A 16,113-nucleotide genomic window follows, 5' to 3' on the forward strand; every position below is an offset into this window, starting at 1 on the left:
TTGGTGACCAGAGTGAGCATATTATCAGTTGGTGGTCAAGGTCAGCGAAGGATCACAAAAGTGAGGGAGAAATTGTCACATTGGAATCTGTCACTCAAGCCAACATTACCACTTCACACAAAAAAGATGCTAAACACGATCCTTGTAACTACAGACCAATCAGCCTGCTCCCAATTATAAGCAAAGTCATGGAATCCATCATTGCTTCGGATATCAAATCCTTCCTCTTCTCCAATGGCTTGATCTCTGATCACAAATTTGGTATTAGACCAGGTCACTCTACTCTGGACATGCTGCTTCTGCTGTCTCAACAATGGATGGAGGTCCTGAATGCCAAACAGGAAATCAGAGCTGTCTCCCTTGACATATCATGTGCTTTCGATACGGTCTGGCACCCTGCTCTGCTCACCAAACTCTCCTCCTATGGTATCCATGGAAATCTCCACACATGGCTTGCGGACTTCCTCTCTGGTCGTAGTCAACGTGTGGCCCTGAATGGATTTCTCTCATCTCCCCTTCCTGTTCAAGGCTGGAGTTCCCCAAGGTTGTGTTCTGGGCCCTGTGCTTTTTCTGGTCTTCATCAATGATCTCTCCGACTCTCTGGAAAATCTCTATCTCTTTGCTGATGACTCCACTCTCTGCTGCTCCATTCCTCATCCCTCAGATCGGCAGTCTGCAGCCTCCTCACTCTCTGCAGACCTGGACAAAATCACAGGCTGGTCAAACAAGTGGAACATGTCTTTCAATCCTGACAAATCTCACACTCTTACTATGTCTCTCCGAAAAGACCGACTGGACAACCCTCCCATCCACTTTCTCAACAATCCTCTCCAATAAGTTTTGTCACTCAAGCTTTTGGGTCTCACAATCTGCCATGATCTTTGCTGGGAAAACCACATTTCCAAGCTGGCCTCCAAAGCCAGTCGCCGACTGGGCATCATCCATCGTGTGAAGTCCTTCCTTGGCACACCTGAGCTCCTCACCACATACAAGGCTTTCATCCACAGCTCAATGGAATACTGCTCTCCCCTCTGGGCTGGTGCTCCTGCCTCACACCTAGCTCGGCTTCACGCCCTTGAAACCAAAGCTTTCAGAATCATTGGAATCTCCCACAATGAAGCTGATTGTGAGGGCCTTTCACTCACTCACCGCAGGCAGGTAGGTGGTCTTTCTGTCTTCTACCGACTCCTCTCCGGCCCTGCTCCCCCAGCTCTCTCTGTGCTCTGTCCCCCAAATATTCCTACAGGTCGCACAAGATCTGCCACCAACCCTATTCTGGTGAAATTGCCAAAATCAAGACTCTCTGCTCACCTTCACTCTTTCATTCCTCTTTACTCCCACTCTGGAACAAACTCCCACACTCTCTTCAATCCCACTCCTCCCTCCAGGTCTTTAAAACAGCTGTTCACGACCATCTCTTATCTTCCCCCATCCAAAACCTTGATCTTTTCTACCCCCATTAATTCACCCCAGATCCACTTTTTGAAATACCAACTTCTTTCCTGGAAGACCGAACAGTGTCCTTGTGTTTTATACCTCTCCCACCCCCCCCCCCCCCCCAATGCCTCCTCCCCTCTCCCTTCCACAGATCTTCCAATGTCCTTGTTCTCTGCTGTTAAACTTGTGTGCTTCCCTCTCTCTCCCCATCTCGTCTCCCGCTCCCTTCTATTGTATGTTTTGTGTGCGTTTTTTTTTTTTGTAATTAATGTTAGCTCTTACCTGAGCCTCGGTCTTGTATACAAAAAAAAATCACAGCAGCACAGGTCGGAGTGAACCAGTGCTGATAATGTGATCCCCTTTGGAAGATCTGAGAAGGGATTAATAGCAACATGCTGCACGAATCCACTGAGCAATCTCATCAGCAGCTTCTGATCGGCTATGACAAACAACTTAGTTCCATGGAATGTCATAAGGAAGGAGCGGAATGTTGTAGCCAATTGACCGTTCCAGTTTCCCATTCAGAATTCCGGTGGGTTGCGCCAACAGCAGCCACAACTGCTGACTGGTTCAATGGGCCAAAGTCAGATCACGTGTCCACTGCCATAATACCCTACTAATGGGACAATGGAGCCAACGTATATGTTGTGCTCATTTGGTGCTGTGGGCCTGATTACTGATTAATGGTCGAGGGGAGCTGATGAGGTGGATGACACCGTATTTTATGAGGCTCTGGTCACCGTACCAAATCAGTCCTTTAACGGACATGCCAAATTACAAAAGTGATCACGACCACCCAACTTCACCCCGAGACCAAGAATGTTGAAGAAAAATGGTCCCCAGGGGGGAGGGAATACACAAGAAGCAATAATAATTTTGATGCAACAAACCCCTTACCCACTACCGATACCATGCCCACTAACCAACGAACGATTAGGAGATTCCTTAATTATATATCTCATTCGCCTTCAACCATTCCAGACCAAAGAGGCAGACAAGACAGAAGTACCCAAGCTGTTTCAGCATGGCCCAGTAGGAACCAATGCATGGAGGCAGGCTAGCCACAGCTTTTGGTACAGCAGTGACCTTTGTACAAGCACACCGCCTTGTTTTGCATTCAAAGCCTGGCTGTGTATTGTTGCATATTTTCAGTTGAGCACATTGAATAGACAGCGTTTGCCTGGTCACTTGGCATGGTTTCAACACATTATCTATCATACGATAACCACAGTCAACAGGTAATGGATGCTGTTGAGAGGACACCATACAAACCATTGGCTTGCTGAAATCCAGCATCACTGGCATCCTTGGCATGAAGTAAGATTTGTGTATCTGCTTCCTCACTTGCGGAACAGGGTCCAAACACATCAAGATGAACAGAGGAAAATGTCTGCTCAATATTTGCAAAGCCTCCTCCAACCACTCGCTCTTTGGCATCACCAGGGGTGATGTAAAAAGAAGCTGTTCACAAAGGCATCTCGTAAGGTTTGCTTTGTTTTAATCTCAAGAAACGAAGTTCTTCAAGTTATCAGGAAACTCAACATGCTGGTTTCTAATAATTCTACGGATATGCCTTGATTTTCAGTGCGAGATTGGTGTGTTCCACTCTTCATTGATTGTTCACAGTACACTATGTCCACTTTGGTGCATTTATTGTCCCCCATCGCACCGCGGAGCGAAAGGGGGACTATGGTTTTCCCCTCCGTCCGTGTGTGCGTCCGTCCGTGCGTGCGTGCATCCATGCGTGCGGACGTGCGTGCGTGCGTAAGCGAAGGACCGAATTCTAATTTGGTGTGTGGGTGCAACAAGGCATATGGAAGAACCCTATTGAAAATTAGGTCGCCACGTCAAAATCCAAGATGGCCGCCGCCATGTATGTCTGAACCTTGTGAGCGGAATATCTTGGAAAAACTAGCATTCTGAGTATTGCGCTGCAATACATGTCCCCTACCGGCAGTCTGTCATCCGGAAAACTGTTGGGGAAATTACCAAGGGTTATTTACCCACAGGTTCTGAATCGTTCCCAATCGATAATTACCTCAGGACGGGCTCACCTGTGATTTGCACTCGGGACTTCGATTTATACATCTTGCAGACAGGTCAGCAGAAGCACGACAAAATAAGTTGTTGATAAAGAACCTTTCGAGTCACTAAATATCAGTAATTTATTATATTTTCTGGTTCACGATCAATGATCGATGTGTATATATATGTTGCTCGGCTTGGCTCCGCCCCTCCCGAAAGCTTGCGCTGTGTCGCGCTTTTGACGTTCGCGAGACGAGGCTGAGGGTGCGTGGTGCGGCTTGAGGAGAACTCTAGAATAAACAAGAGATATCCTTTTTTTTTTTTTCATTTTCGTTTAATTAACGATATCTGCCAAACCACGTGCCCTATTGCCAATTCCAAAAGGACATTTTAGTAGACTGACATGCTGAACAGATCTGTGAAGTTTCCCCTCGATTGGTTCAAAAATTAGGGAGGGGCTCGGTTTTAAAGCTTCATGCTCAAAAACGTCATAACTCTGAAACCATGTGATGCATGACGTCATGCTCGCTGACTTTTTTGTTTGTCATGGGTATGCGATTCTGCCTGCAAAGTTTGGCCTCAATCTGTTCAGCCGTTGCAGAGAAAAAGGGGTTTTCGTGTTTTCATGAAAAACAATATGGCGGCCGAACCACGTGACCTCTGACATCATAATTAACATTAAAATATTCTACAGACCGAGTCCCCCCTACGGTGAAAATTTGATCTCAATCGGTCCTATTATTGCAGAGAATCTTTTTTAAAGGAGATTAAAACTTAAAATGGCACTGAGTTAAGGATCATCAGAATTCCCAAAGTTCAAAGTGCCATAACTTTGTCAAAAATGATCGAAACGTCGTGAAGTTCGAACTTGATCTGTAACTTATGAGGAAACCATGTGCCAAGTTTGAAATCATTAGCATTACGAGTTTAGAAAAAAAGTCCGGAAAACTGTTCTTTGCGTGACAGACTGACGGACTGACAGACGGAGGAACGGCGTGCAAACCTATCGTCCCCTCCGGTGTGCACTGGTAGGGGGACTAATAAACGAATTACTAACTTCTAATCTGGTGTGTGGGTGTATCTAGGCATAAGGAAGAACGCTATTGAAAATTGGGTCGCCACGTCAAAATCCAAGATGGCCGCCTTGCGTCGTTCACTTTGTCAACTCACATCACTTCACCGACGGGGGACCTAGGCGTAACGCTTGTTTATTTTAGAAACTGGAAGTTGTACTGTTTGTAAAGGTGTCAGAGATGTTTGCATGTCAGCAATGGCAAGACCTTGTGTGAAGCACCACCTTCTGAAAGAATGACTCCATCATGTGCTTTATTAGTTGGTCTCAATTTTCCAGCAGTATTTGCAAGTGAAAAGCGTAGGATATAGCTCCCTTTCCAGTTTGGAGTCTATGTCAATATCACTTCCAGCCTCGTCTGCATTTATGATTGTTCAGGAAATATCATGGTCTGCCTTCACAGTAGCAGTTTTTTTTTTTTTGGTCTGTGCTGACTGTGACAGTGTGAATGTTTGTCATAGTTTTGGAATTCGTTTTGCGACGACTGCTGTGAAATTCGCTGGGTTTCTCAATAAGCCTGTTGACAAACTATGTAAACTCTGCTTTCCTCTTTCAGCAGCAGTTTCAAGGTCGTATTTAATGTCATCTGGAACTACCTCTGTTGTTGATATGCCTACCAGGTATATTTGAGCATGTTCAAGTACTTGAAACTGTGTCAATTCTTCAACTAGCTTTTGTACATCATCATGGTGTCACTTACATGCTCTCAGACATGTCACTGTCTTTGTGGTGTCTATCACTCCCGTCATCGCCATCACCCTTATGCATCAGTAAACATGACCGTTGTATCTTCTGCGAAATGTTACCTTTCGTAGTCAGGGTCAATCTATCCCATGCGGACGTTGTGTGTGGGATACAAATAACACCTCGAGCTTCCTTTCCCCTTCTGTTTACATGCTTTAACCCTTGGCCATCAGGGACTTGAATGAACTGCGCATCAGCTTATTTGACTCCAAAATCCCCATTCACACTTCATTCTGCTGGTTTCTTTACTGAAGTTTAGTGACTAGAAACGGTCCAATGTTTCTACATATTCCACATCATGACACTTGAGCCTGTCCTTGACACAGTCTTAAACTTCTATTTGGTAATTCTGCAGTTGCACTGTGAGGGGGGGGGGGGGGGGGGGTGCATAGCATTTTCATTTAAGAGATGCCATAAGGTTGCTTATTGACTGCGGATGGCATCCGGTCACGCATACTGTTCATGTTTAATTGTTACTTAACAATAAATGTAGCAATTATGTTGTCAATAAATGAAACCTTTGGCATCAGTTATATTGGTTTGGACCCTTGTCTGAAGTTTTGATTTGTCATGTACCATACTCTTTACTGAGCATTGGTGGTTTCGAGGCAGTTTTTAGGCAAGGATTATCCTGGGTGCTTTGCCATTGCCTTCCCAGCATTTTTTTTTACAAGCTCTGTCCTTTCAAATGCTGTGATTCAAGCAAGGAAGCAGCACCTACCATGTTTTAAATCTTTGGTATGACTTGGCCGGTGGAACCACAAATCACCCAGACATTGAGTGGACGCTTTAACGAAATATTTGACCGAAAATGCAAGCAGATTTTTTTTTTATTGTATACAGAATCGAGGCTCGTGTAAGAGCTAACACATTAAACATGAAAACATGCACGGACACAAACATACAATAAAGGGAGCAGGAGAGAGAGGAAAACATACAAGCACAACAGCAGTAGAGAACATGGACGTCGGTAGATCTGTGGAAGGGAGAGGGTTAGGGGGAGGGGTGGAGGTGTACAGGTACACAGTATAAAGCAAATTAACACTACTAGGAATTTCAGGAAAGAAGTTGGAGATTGAAAGAGGTGGATTTGGTGTTTTAACGGGGGTAGAAAAGATCAAGGTTTTGGATGGGGGAAGATACGAGATAGTGATGAACACCTGTATTGAAGACCTGGAGGGAGGAGTGGGATTGAATAGATTGTGGGAGTTTGTTCCAGAGGCGGGAAAAAAGAGGAATGAAAGAGTGAAGGTGAGCGGAGAGTCTTGATTTTGGTAGTTTCACCAAAGAGGGTTTTCTGGCAGATATGTAGGTGATTTTATGTTTTGCAGCCATATTGGACATCATTACCTCCGCCACAAAAGGTGGATGGAGGTTATGTTTTCACCCCTGTCTGTCCGTTTGTTTGTTTGTGAACAAGATATCTCAAAACGTTGCAGACGGATTCGGACGAAATTTGGCAGAGAGGTAGCGTATGTGACATGGGCGAAATGATTAGATTTTGTTGAAGATTCGGATCCGGATCCGGCTACTAGAATTTTTAAACTGATTCTTCACCATTGGGAGATAGGGCCAAAAACGATACAAAGCAGGATATCTCAAAAAGTTGTGGACGGATGATTTTGATTAAATGTGATTCTGTATTGTGAATTTCTGGTCTACTCTAGGATACAAAACGTAAACTGTTCACCTGGCGGAGGTATGCTCTCTCCTGGGTGCCGTTCTAGTTTTGTATGTTATGTTACAATTTTTCCCAAGCACTTGAATCGGTCAATTTTATATATTAAAACTAGAACAACACTCATCGCCGTCACGACGTCGACCGATATGCCTCCCCCCACATTATTACATCATTATAATACTTGTACAAAGTTTGATTTAAATCCCTTCAGCTGTTCTCAAGTTATCACATCTTTACCTGACATGACCTTTAACCTCTTGACCCCAAAATCTAATCAGTTCATCTTTACATCATTATACATAGCTGTACTCAGTTTGAATTTGATCGCTTCAGCCGTTATCAAGTTATAGACCTATTACAGACTTTGACCTTTGCCCTCTTGACCCTAAATTCGAAACAGTTAATCTTTACATCATTATACATACCTGTACCAAGTTTGAATTAGATCACTTTAGCCGTTCTCAAGTTATAGTCCCATTTCAGACTTTGACCTCGTGGCCCCAAAATCGAATCAGTTCATCTTTACATCATTGTACATAATTGTACCAAATTTGGTCAGAATCCCATCACTGGTTCACAAGTTATCGCGGTAACAGGAGTTTTTACCTAACATGACCTCTGACCTTTGGCGTTTGACATAGTGACCCCAAAATCTAAACAGTTCATCTTTACCTCATTATACATACCTGCACTAAGTTTGACCAAGATCCCTTCAGCCGTTCTCATGTTATTGCGGTAACGAAAACCTATCACGGACAGCCGGACGGACAACCTGAAAACATAATGCCTCCGGCGACTTCGTCGGTGGAGGCATAAAATGCATATCAACTTCCTGAATGTATTTCAGAAGTATTTGAGGTAACACAATAGGATAGCCAAAGAGCCACGAAAAAGTTTTTATTTCTTCTTTACAACAACATACGACCTCAGTGCGGTTCCTTTCATGTTAGCGTCTGTGCTTGGCATGCTGTGTCACTCATAACTCCACTGCACAATTCTTTCTAGCCTCCTGGACATCCTGGCTGGCCGCAAGCATCCTTCAGGGCTGTCTGGAGATGTTCTTGTAGATGGAGTCCCACTACCTCCAGACTTTAAATGCAGATCCGGCTACGTCGTGCAGGTGCGTTTCAAAAATGTACAGTTTTGTTTTTGCACAAGGGATGTTCTAAAATAAGTTTAACAAAAAAATTGTGGCTAGTCAACCTTGATCCTGCACCTGCCCTCTTCCCCCTTCCCTCTCCCTCCCCACCCCCCTCCTCCATTACCCCCACTCCCGCCCACCCCCGTCCCCCACTCCATCATCTCATTCTCTGTGCCCTATCAGCAAAGGGAGTGCTAAGTCTTCTCTTCCCCCTCCTCATCCCTTCACTCTAATACTGTCACAGCTGCATCATCAATGGTTTGTTATTCCTTTTTCTTGTCCACCCAGCACTTGGCTTCAAGTTGCATCATCAATTGGGACCTGGCTGTGCTGCTGATGCAGTGCCCCTTGTATAGGTCAGGGCAGTAACTTGGAATTGATTCAGGGTGCTGGCGATAAGTTACTCCATGTTTGTCCCAAAGCAAGTTGCGATCTCTATCGTCCAACATGGCTGACAGGATGGCCGAGAGAAACGCATACTCACTTCTTAGCTGTCTAGCCTGGATTCAAATCCCGACCCAGCTATAAGCTTTCATCACAGGCAGGGTGATTCATCAATATGTGTGCCGTCTCCCGGATTGACGTAAAACGGGCGCCCCATCTGCCAGCACTTGCTGGTGGATGTTAAATATCCTATGGTGTCCTTTGCGAAGAGGAGGCGAGCTTTTTTCGGCACCATGCCAAATTCAAAATTCCTGTCCTAACCAGGGGAGCATTGCATCAACAACGCAGCCGTGCCCTAAGCCAATGATGCAACCTTATGCTGCATACAAACGAAGAAGAATCAGCTTCCAGCAATCAATGCAGGTCCCCTTGTTAATGTCCCATCTGACATATGGTGCACTTTTTTAAATATTATGCTTGCCTGCAGAGCACCGGTTCAATAGTTTATGGTTGGGTCAAGAACAAAATCCAGATTGTGAGCCACATTATAGGCCGTGGTAAAGTTTCCTGAGGCCTGTCAGTCTGGAACAACGTTTCCTGGAGGCCTGTGCTCTTTTTACACATTAATCATTCAAGGTTTTATCGGCATAACTTGGCTACTGCACAAAATGATTGGAAACAAATTCCAAATTTGACTGAAAATGAGAGTGCGCAGTGGTATTGAATAAACTGAAAATGCATTAACTCATGTTGGCCTTCTGACCAATCACGGGACATTAATTGCGGATTCCAGTGAGCTCAGATTGATTAGTGGCCTTGCAAAATAGCAGGAGGGACCAGAGCAAATGATGTGTTCTGTTTTAACGATATCTCACCATAAGCAGGACTGTGTAATGTAACAGAATTGTTGGTGGTGGCAACAGCCCTTAGGTAGTTCCACCATATTAGTATTATTATTATCACTAGGGCATGCCCGTACTATATATATATCTAAAATTATATCCCCCCCCCCTCTATTTACATGAAATGGTTTGGTCCAAAGCGAACGGCTTGCGAGTACGGTGACAATCCCCCCCCTCTATTTACATGAAATGGTTTGGTCCAAAGCGAACGGCTTGCGAGTACGGTGACAATCCCCCCCCTCTATTTACATGAAATGGTTTGGTCCAAAGCGAACGGCTTGCGAGTACGGTGACAATCCCCACCCTCTATTTACATGAAATGGTTTGGTCCAAAGCGAACGGCTTGCGAGTACGGTGACAATCCCCCCCCTCTATTTACATGAAATGGTTTGGTCCAAAGCGAACGGCTTGCGGAGTTTGGTAAAGAAATCGCCATAGCGTGCACAAACGCGCAGGAAAGCGAAAGAATCGCAAATTAGTTTTAATTAGTTTTAAAACATAGTTTAACGCCAACATAGTTTGCCAACGTGAAATAAATGAATACGCTCTCAAATGTGCCGTCCGAGGCAGAGTCTGTTCGGCACGTTCGGCACACGTGATAGCTCGCTGCTCTCTGATTGGTTGAATCGTTTTTTGGACATAGCTCGGTAACTACTTGTCCGATTAATATGAAACCTTGAAAAGGCACATCCTCGGGTCCCCAGCAATATACCTGGCAAGTTTCAAGTATATCGGACCCGTGGTTGTCGAGAAACAGCGGTCACAGACAAACACACAGACATACACACATACACACACACACACACACACACACACAGAGATTACTGGAATTATAGATAGATAACACCCAGAGGGGAGTTTGAGGTCATCAGATCGACCAAGCATTTTTGGCAATTGTTGATGATGTATGTTGCCTGAATTCAAATGGATTGTTAGCTAAAGAGACTAAAGAAATACCATTCAAAGGTGATGCATCAACCAAGACATTTGCAATCATCCTGTACTGTCACATAGACCTTGCCATGAAGAACAGTTCAAGTGGCGGGGGAGCAGCATGACCCTGGTAATGTTTGTGTTAGATTGGGATATGTCCACAATGGGAAAATCTTTCAATCCTGACCACAAGAGGAAATCAAATTACCAAATTCAGGTGTAGCAGGCTCATGGGAGGCACTTGAGGAGTTCAGGAGAACTCGGTGGGATGATTCAGATTTTGAATGACAATTGGCTGGAAATAATTTTTTGAGAGACCAAGTTGGTAAAAAGTGTTCAGCCCAAAATTGAAAGCATATTCCACCCAATGGAAAACCTTTAAAACGTTAAATGATAATACATTACTTTAATGGATTGGCTGTTTGAAGGATGTTGACTGATGGGGCCATAATTGTAATGAATGTGTTACAAGAAAAGCTCCATTGCCCATTGGGACATTTTTGTGTCTTTTCAATAATTTACTAAATGGTCTTTTTTTTCTTTTCTTTTCTTTTTTATACATGGACTAAGGCTCCTAATAGAACTCACACACACACGGACATACTGACGAGACAAACACTTAACACAGCCACTGAGCTTGGGGGAAGTGCCGTCACTACCGTCACTTCCCGGGATACTCTGGGTACCAGCGACGTCATAAAAATGGCGCCGCTTTTCTCACCGTACTCAGCGGAGCATTTCCTCAGGAGGAATTTCCTCCTCCCCGTGGATGCTAACCGATAGGGATTGTCAGTCTTTGATGTGACTCTCCCAGTGTGCACCCTGGATAAGAATAGGTACACCGTATCCCTGCGTGTCGTAAGAGGCGACTAAGAGGGTTGGCGTCAGGAAGGGCATCCGGCTATAAAAACATTGCCTCAAAAAGAGAACCATGACAATTACAAGTACATATGGGCAGGGTGCAGCCCGAAGTGGAGATCGGTTTCTGAGGTTTGGGACATGGAATGTAGGGACAATGACAGGGAGATCAGGAGAAGTGGTGGAAGTATTGGTCAGAAGAAGAGTGGACATATGTTGTGTGCAAGAGACGAGATGGAAGGGAAGTGGTGTGAGAATGGTGAAGGGTAGGCAGGGACAGAAATACAAGTTTGTGTGGCAAGGGTGCCCGGAGGGCGTGAATGGTGTTGGTGTCCTGTTTTCTGAGGAGTTTGTAGACAGTGTGGTGAGTGTGACTAGAGTGAGTGATAGGTTGATGATGGTGAAAATGATGATTGGAAAGCTCTTGGTGAATGTCATCTCGGGATATGCTCCGCAGGTTGGTCGAAGCGATGAAGAGAAGGACAAGTTCTGGTGTGCGATAGAGAAGCTGATGGAAAACGTGAAAGATGAGGAAGTTGTTGTGGTAGGAGGAGACCTAAATGGACATGTGGGAAGGAGTATGGATGGTTTTGAGGGAGTTCATGGGGGTTACGGATATGGTGTGAGAAATGGAGAAGGTGAAAGGATTTTGGAGTTTGCTGATGGAGCTGATTTGTTGATTTGTAATACTCAGTTCCATAAAGAGGATAATAAGCTTGTTACATACACGTCAGGTGGGTCGACGACAACCGTTGACTACCTGATGGTGCGTAGGCGAGATAGGGGGCACCTCCGGGACACAAAGGTGATCCCGGGGGAGGAGGCTGTTTCACAGCACCACTTGGTTGTCTGCGACGTAAGGGTGAAAGGTGCGAGGAGAGCTCGGCAGGTGAAGTACCAACCGAGAATGAAGGTGTGGAGGTTGAAAGAGGTGACAGTAAGGGAGGCATTAAAAGAGAGGCTGAGTAGGGTAGAGGATAATGTGGTTGAGCTTGAAAGTGGTTGGATGTCAATGAAAGCTAGTCTGTTGGGAGCCGTTGGTGAGGTATGTGGATGGACAAAAGGACCACCGAGGCACTGGGAAACATGGTGGTGGGATGATGAAGTTGGAAAGAGGATTGATGAGAAGAGGAAGAAGTTCAAGGAGTGGCAGAAGGCGAAGGGTACGGGAGCAGAAACAGCAGAGCATGAAAGTTATAAGGCAGCCAGGAAGGCTGCAAAGAAGGAGGTAGCAAAGGCGCAGGAGGCATGCAGGAAAATGTTCGGAGAACGCTTGGATTCGGAAGAGGGTCAGAAAGCAGTATTCAGGATTGCAAAGCAGATAGCGAAAGAGAGGTGTGATGTGATGGGGGTGAGTTGCTTGAAGGATGAAGTGGCACAAATCGTTGTCGACCCAGATGGAATTAAAGGAAGATGGAAAAGATATATGGAAATGCTGTTGAATACAGAGAATGAATGGGATGGCAACATAGAGAGTAACCCAGTTTTAGGACCGGCAGAGAAGATAACTGAGAAGGAAGTTGAGGAAGCGATAAAAGCAATGAAGGGTAGAAAAGCGGGAGGGCCGACGGGAGTTGTGGGAGATATGTTGAAGGCAGCAGGAAGTTGGGGGTGTGAAGAGAATGACAGAGATCTGTAATCTGGTGCTGAAAGAAGGCCGCATTCCAGTGGATTGGGAACTGAGTACCCTCGTCCCTCTATACAAGGGGAAAGGTGACCCTCTGGAGTGTGGCTCGTACCGAGCGATAAAGTTATTGGAGCATGGAATGAAGGTATTGGAAAGGGTGTTGGAGAGGAGGATAAGGAAGAAAGTGAAGATCGACGAAATGCAGTTTGGATTCATGCCAGGAAGAGGAACGACAGACGTGCTTTTCATTGTGAGGCAGTTGCAGGAGAAGTACATGGAGAAGAGGAAGAAGTTGTTTCTTGGGTTTGTTGATCTGGAGAAAGCATTCGATCGGGTTCCACGCAAAGTATTGACATGGGCATTGAGGAAGTTAGGAGTGGAGGAATGGTTGATCAGAGTAGTGATGGCAATGTACAAAAGAGCGCGCACAGCTGTAAGGACGAAGGACGGGAACAGTGGTGAGTTTGAGGTGAAGGTGGGAGTGCATCAGGGGTCGGTACTAAGTCCACTACTATTTGAAGCTGTGATGGAGGTGCTGGCTCAGAACGTAAAGGAGGGTTTACCGTGGGAGTTGTTGTATGCAGATGATCTGGTGTTGATTGCGGAAAGTATGGATGGACTGAAGGAAAAGATGAACACGTGGAAGTAATGTGTGGAGACAAAAGGTCTGAAGGTGAATATCGGAAAGACGAAGGTGATGGCAAGTGGTAAAGCATGTGGTGAGGTGGGAAGAACTGGAAAGTGGCCCTGTGCTGTGTGTAGGAAGGGTGTCGGAGTGAACTCCATTCAGTGTACAATGTGCGCTGAGTGGGTTCATCAAAAATGTAGTGGTCTGACAGGGTCATTAACCAGTGTGGCAGCTACATTCAAATGTAAGGTGTGCACAGAGGGAGCTGCAGATGGAGGAAATGTTGAGTTGGATCTTGGAGACGGCGTGAAGCTGGAAGGTGTGAAAACATTTTGCTACCTCGGAGACATGCTGAATGGAGAAGGTGGATCAGACTCGGCAACGGTTGCTCGAGTGAGATGTGCATGGAAGAAGTTTCGGGAACTGAGTGGCGTGCTGATGATGAGGGGAGTGTCGTTGAAGCTGAAGGGAAAGGTGTATGCTGCATGTGTGAGAAGTGTTGTGATTTATGGGAGCGAGACATGGTTAATGAATGTAGAGCAGCAACGAAGGTTGGAAAGGGTGGAAATGCGAATGGTTCGACGGATGTGCGGAGTATCGTTGAGAGAGAGGAAGACAAATGATGAATTGCGAAAGATGATGGGAATGGAGCCTGTGATTGATGCTGTGAAGAGGAACAGGTTGAGATGGTTTGGTCATGTGTTGAGGAAGGATGAAAGTGACTGGTTGAGAAGAGTGATGGAAATGAATGTAGAAGGAAGTAGAAGACGGGGCAGACCGAGAAAGACTTGGCTAAAGATGGTGGAAGAAGAAATGCGGGCAAGGGGGTTAACAAGGAGAGATGCAGAAAATAGGGCAAAATGGAGAAGATTGTCATGGGGACCGCAAGGCTAACCCCCGCTCTAGCAGTGAAAATGGCCTTTAAAATGCATGTTGTTGTTGTTGTTGATGTGACTCGAACCGGTCCAAATTAGATAGGTGTTTTTTAGGAGACAACATCTCTTTACTGGATGGCTGTTGGCTCCCTTCGGGAGCTCATCCGCCCTTTTACAGGTGTTGTCTTTGGTCCTGATAGGGTGTCACGGTCACCCTCCGCACTGGCAAAGCCAGTGAGGGTGTCGGTTTTGTTGCCAACAACCCAACCATGTGGCATGTAGCACTGGGTTACATGTTACCAGTGGCAGTCACAAAAGACTGACCTGACCAAAACTGCCAAAATCTGACGAAACACTGACTGGCGTGAGGGTTATCCCTGATCTTACCAGGACATGACCAACTGCTGTCGAGTGATTTGTGTTCGGCGATTGACAAGTGTTAGCTGATTTGGATATTTTTCATAGTCGCCAAGCCTCAACGTTGTTTTTGATTGTCTTTCCAAGTATTTTGAGACAGATGCTGGAATATTATGAAGGTTCTATTGTTACAAATTGCCAGCTGTTGAGCCTAAATGATCAGCTATTCTGCTTTCAGGTGTTGTAAGAGGCAATCATTTTATATCGTGGAAAATGCACATCACCTGGAAAGCACATAAAGATTTTAGCATAAAATATATGAAGGCAAATGAAGTGGAGTAACGTTCAAGATGATTCACGTTCTTTCATACAAGTCACAGCAAATCATGTTCCTGAAATGTGTGCAGTTAAAACTTTATGGATGCACGGGTGGGATGCCGGAAGCAAACAGGCAATGCAGATACGGCGAATGCTAAAGCATGAAACCAATAAATTCCACATTCCTGTAGCACCGTCAGTCGTACGTCAGTCATGGACAGCAAGTTCGTGAAGGACTTCCATGAAAAACGTACCCGTTCGCAAACAAACGGGTACGTTCACGTATAGAAACATCGATCGTGGGTCCATGGGGAATCTGCATATGGCGATCACGAAGTTCACGTTTAGAAAGTAGAAACCATCACGGCATGTCGTCATTCACTTGAACTCAATACCTCTTTTTTTAAATTCCAAACAACATAACTCCAATCACAAATTAATCACAAAATAAACTTTTAACAATATTGTTAATGTTTCCTTCATTGTAAAAACTACCAAGTCAACAGTTAAAAGGATTTTGAGCTGATAGGTGTTACTGCCTCGGCAAGATCGATGGAGACAGCGATCTGTTAACTTATACACCGCCCAAATAGCTATGTGGAATTCTCTCATGTAGAGATTAAACGCATGTCGTTTGAACTTTGGGTGAGGTCATTATTTACTTTTAATGATGTTTATATACGAATCAAAAATAAGATAATTGGTTTTGGATCGTCCTTTCCGCATATCTCGTGGGATTGTGAGTTGGAGAGACGGCCGTGATGGCGGGGAGGGGGTTGGCATTCTCTCAAGCAGGGATTCAACCCATGTCCTTATAAAAGGTCTTTGTCCGATCGGTGCAGCTGTGCAGTGCAGCTGTGCAGCCGTTTGTGCGGCACCCGGGAAAAAACGTTATGCGGGAGTCCAAACCTGAAAATACTGGAGGCCAAAGCTGAAATTGGAAAAACAATATAGCCTTATTTTACTCCAGGAGATCCCAGGATTACCCACCCAAAATATTGTTGCGATCGGTTCAGCCGTTTTTGCGGTACCTTCGAACGGACGGACAAACGGACGGACAGACATTTGGTGAATTATTATTTGAATGGTAAGCAGTGACTTCACACGTTTTGGTTTGTTTGAAGAGTTGAC

The 16,113-nt window shown here is 45.1% G+C and overlaps 1 protein-coding gene across 4 annotated transcripts in view; it reads left to right on the plus strand.

Moving 5' to 3' along the window:
* ABCG2 (ATP binding cassette subfamily G member 2 (JR blood group)) overlaps positions 1–16,113 on the plus strand; it is a 179,038-nt gene that overhangs the window by 68,084 nt on the left and 94,841 nt on the right. For all 4 annotated transcript variants that reach the window (XM_078776648.1, XM_078776646.1, XM_078776647.1 and 1 more), the window contains one exon: positions 7,965–8,079. In XM_078776648.1, coding sequence (XP_078632774.1) covers positions 7,965–8,079 — 115 coding nt within the window. The remainder of the gene's footprint in view (positions 1–7,964; positions 8,080–16,113) is intronic.

The sequence above is a fragment of the Myxine glutinosa genome, chromosome 4 (genome assembly GCF_964187855.1).
Source record: "Myxine glutinosa chromosome 4, kmMyxGlut1.1, whole genome shotgun sequence".
Lineage (NCBI taxonomy): Eukaryota > Metazoa > Chordata > Myxini > Myxiniformes > Myxinidae > Myxine > Myxine glutinosa.